This window comes from Anneissia japonica, unplaced genomic scaffold (genome assembly GCF_011630105.1).
Source record: "Anneissia japonica isolate Jap-2015-1 unplaced genomic scaffold, ASM1163010v1 scaffold287745_len380231_cov175, whole genome shotgun sequence".
Classification (NCBI taxonomy): domain Eukaryota; kingdom Metazoa; phylum Echinodermata; class Crinoidea; order Comatulida; family Comatulidae; genus Anneissia; species Anneissia japonica.
Genome location: NW_022744415.1, coordinates 48,486 through 52,188, shown reverse-complemented (window position 1 = coordinate 52,188; position 3,703 = coordinate 48,486). Strand labels below are relative to the sequence as shown.

Genomic DNA, 3,703 nt, shown 5'->3' with positions numbered 1-3,703 from the left:
ATACATGAAGACGGTTTCGATTTTATCTATTATATCATGATGTATATAAATATATATATATATATATATATATATACATATATATATATAATACCTTTTTATATTGTTACTAATATTATTTTTATTAATGATGTAAGTGGTAAATGTAATGCTGTTATAAGTGGGTAAATGAAAAGAAATAAAGGCAACGATATAAAACACTTAAAATTTGACTTTGCATTCAAATTTCTTTTGGCAAATATTCAGTAAATACACAGTCAATTGGGGCCGAGTTGACTACTTGGGGCCGAGTTGACTTAGGGCCGAGTTGACTTGGGACCGAGTTGACATGGGGCCGAGTTGACTTGGGGCCCCGAGTTGATTTTGGGCCAAGTTGACTGGGGCCGAGTTGACTTGGGGCCGAGTTGACTCGAATTCAACATTTCAAATTTATGGCCGCTTATTTTAAGAAGACCAATTAATAAGCTATACTTAATGGGCTACCATACCTTTATTTTCATAATTCATAATGGGGCTACCATACCTTTATTTTCATAATTCATAAAAATAGTGAACATGAGCGCCATTCTCGAATTAATCGAGAGTATATTTTACCATGCGTGTAATGAAACACATTGAGAAACAATGTATACAGTGTTAAAATGAATAAATAACACAATGAAGAATCAAATATAGAAAACAATTGCGAGATATATATTACTTGATTTTTTTTTAGGAGAAACATTTTACTGGTAGAGGGTTGTACGGTGACAACAGATTGTTTATTATTCCATAAAAGTATTGCGGGTTGAAGGATGATTAGGTTATATGCATTAGTCGTTGCTTCAACTGAAAATTGGTTTCATTTTTACCTTTAGCTTCAATAATTATTCAAAGAAAATGGCATCGTTGAAAGGGAAAGTTGCTTTAATAACTGGTAAGAATTTGTTAATTGTTTGCAATCGTTGCAATATTCTTCATTTATACGTAAGTGGAAGAAAATTATATATGTAACTTAAGTTGTGTAGCCAAACGGTACAATATACCAATCGGGCATGTTCTACGAAAAAAAGCTACTTTCCTGGGTTGGATCGGCTAGCTAGGTCCTAAATAGACGATTGCGATTGAAATACTGTACATGACAATTGTGATATTTCTTGAATGATTTATCATTTATCCACAAGGGGCAAGTTCTGGGATAGGAGCAGCTGTAGCTCGACATTTTGCATCGTTAGGCTGTTACGTGTCGCTAACTGGTAGGAATGAAGAGAGGCTGAATGGCGTTGGGAAAGACTGCCAGCAATGGGGACTGCAGGCAGATCAGGTAAAATTCTAGGCAACAACACTTTTCACATTTAATATTTGAATAGCAACAACTATAATATGAACAATATAATCATATTATTATTGATATTATTATTATCATTATTATTATTATTATTATTATTATTATTATTATTATTATTATTATTATTATTATTATTATTATTATTTTATTACTACAGGCTACTACTACCTCTACTACTACCACCACCACTACTACTACTACTACTACTATTATTATTATTATTATTATTATTATTATTATTATTATTATTATTATTATTATTATTATTATTATTATTGTTATTTTTATTATTATTATTATTATTAACATTATTGATATTATTATTTTTATTATTATTATTAAAATTATTGTTATTATTATTATTATTATCATTATTATTGTTATTATTATTATTATTATTATTATTATCATCATCATTCTTATTTATATGATGATAATTATTTTACAGATTCTGTTGCAAACTGGTGAGATGAGTAGTGATGCTGACCTAGAGAGGATTGTACACGAGACCGTCGAACGATTCGGCCGGCTTGATGTTCTGGTAATCTTATTTATGAAATTTAAGCGTTAATCATCTGGTTAAAACTCACAATCTCTCATAACCAATCAACCAATCAATTGCTGGTTGATATTCCATAATATAGGCACTACCAATTCTCAATTCATTCAAGTGAAAAAAAATTATTAAATAGACAAAATAGTGTATGAACCAAGAGATAAGTGATTTTGAGATCCATTGTATATTTGTAAAGATAGAAGTACATTGTAAATGTTATTTGATAATAATCCATAAAATTTAATTAAGAACAATATATTTTTCTACATAGATACATGTCCTTAAGATTAGATAAACAAATTTCAGAATTATGCTAACCACGAATATCATAACATACTCGCACTAAAATAGCCTGTAAGCATACCCCCCCCCCCCCAAAAAAAAATTGCTGGTAGTTCTGATGTCACAAATAAAATGGCAAGGGATTCACTTGTGAATTGAACCACGACCTCTAGATAACTATTCTGGTATTTGTAGGCCTCGATTACCACCCGAATCACTTACGAAGAATTAATTCTGAAGGCTAAGGAATGAGGTTTTCGGAATTGGTTTCAAATTTTCTTATGCAAAACCGGCGAACCTCGTATCAATTAAGACATTGAATCAAGCTGGCTTTTATCACTTATTTCAAAGTTTCATTTGTATTATCGTATATCTAAAATATCTGACTAGAAACATTGGAAAATGTAGCTCTTAGTATGTTCATAATCAATCCGAAGAACATTTTTTCACATCAACATAAAGCAGTGCAATTAGGCTTGCTTGTAGCACCTCTGCATGCTATTTTGCAGGTACAATAAATCATGGATGGGCTATATATAACACCTTCTGAATGAATTAATTAATTTATAGCACGTGTCTATTGCTTGGCCAAAGTTGTCCATTTTAGCAAATGATAAATTGTCTTTTCTTTACAACAACATTCAATTGAGTTGGGCAATGCGTAGACCTCCGACCTGTTCTCATTGATGCAGTTTGAGATGTGATTGTGAAAGTGACGTTTGGTAGAGGGCCCATGATTTGCCTGAAAACAAACGCTTTCTTGCATTCAAATCAAATTCATTAACATTTAGTCTGTGGATATTTACCCGGCAAAAAGTTTTGATTATTGAGAGCGCACTCCAACCCTAACTTTACAACCAGGCTAAAAAATAAATAAATAAATAACTGACTAAAAAAAAAGAAATGTTTATTTTGTTTAAATGAATTTTCTAAAACACTATAGAAGGAGTGTGTGAACGGATGAAAGATACAACTTTTTTTTTTTTTTTTTTTTGGGTGCTGCGTACATTGTTTGGGACCTGTAAGGAGTTACGTGGCTACCAGATGTGTATATCTGTATGCCTGTTAATATATCATCTATATCAGCTTGTTGATATAAAATAGAATTTTTAATACTATTATGACATTTAAAGCAGCCCTGTCTGTGTGTGTTGCTTACTGTCTGATTCACTATCAGGGTTGGCGTTAAATTGCAGCCTCTGCGCTTGGGGAGGGGCAGCTAAAGTTGCGTAGCCAGTTGAGATCCAATGAGTAAGTTACTTTACTTTACTTACACTGCAAGTAATAAACTTTTACTTGTAGTGTGGCGGAACTAGCAACTAAATGGGATGGGCAGAATGAAGGGTATTAAGCCGTCGTGCAGACATGAGCCCTTCCACCCCCGGTTTGAATTGTTTTTTTGTTTTTTTTGGTTTTTTTTCGGTGGAGGGGTAATTGGATATATAACGTCTCGCAATAACTTTAAATAGCCCAAAATTCTTTTTTTTAATCAATAAAACACAATTAATGCTCTACTTTTATATGTCTCAATACATTGT

The 3,703-nt window shown here is 31.9% G+C and overlaps 2 protein-coding genes across 2 annotated transcripts in view; both read left to right on the top strand.

The window, feature by feature from the left end:
- Positions 1-3,703, top strand: part of LOC117119652 (3-oxoacyl-[acyl-carrier-protein] reductase FabG-like) — a 23,697-nt gene that overhangs the window by 15,165 nt on the left and 4,829 nt on the right. The gene's annotated exons all lie outside the window — the stretch shown is intronic.
- Positions 787-3,703, top strand: part of LOC117119649 (3-oxoacyl-[acyl-carrier-protein] reductase FabG-like) — a 7,746-nt gene continuing 4,829 nt past the window's right edge. Inside the window, exons 1-3 of the mRNA XM_033264480.1 lie at positions 787-916; positions 1,164-1,303; positions 1,776-1,868. Coding sequence (XP_033120371.1) covers positions 880-916; positions 1,164-1,303; positions 1,776-1,868 — 270 coding nt within the window. The 5' untranslated portion in view covers positions 787-879. The remainder of the gene's footprint in view (positions 917-1,163; positions 1,304-1,775; positions 1,869-3,703) is intronic.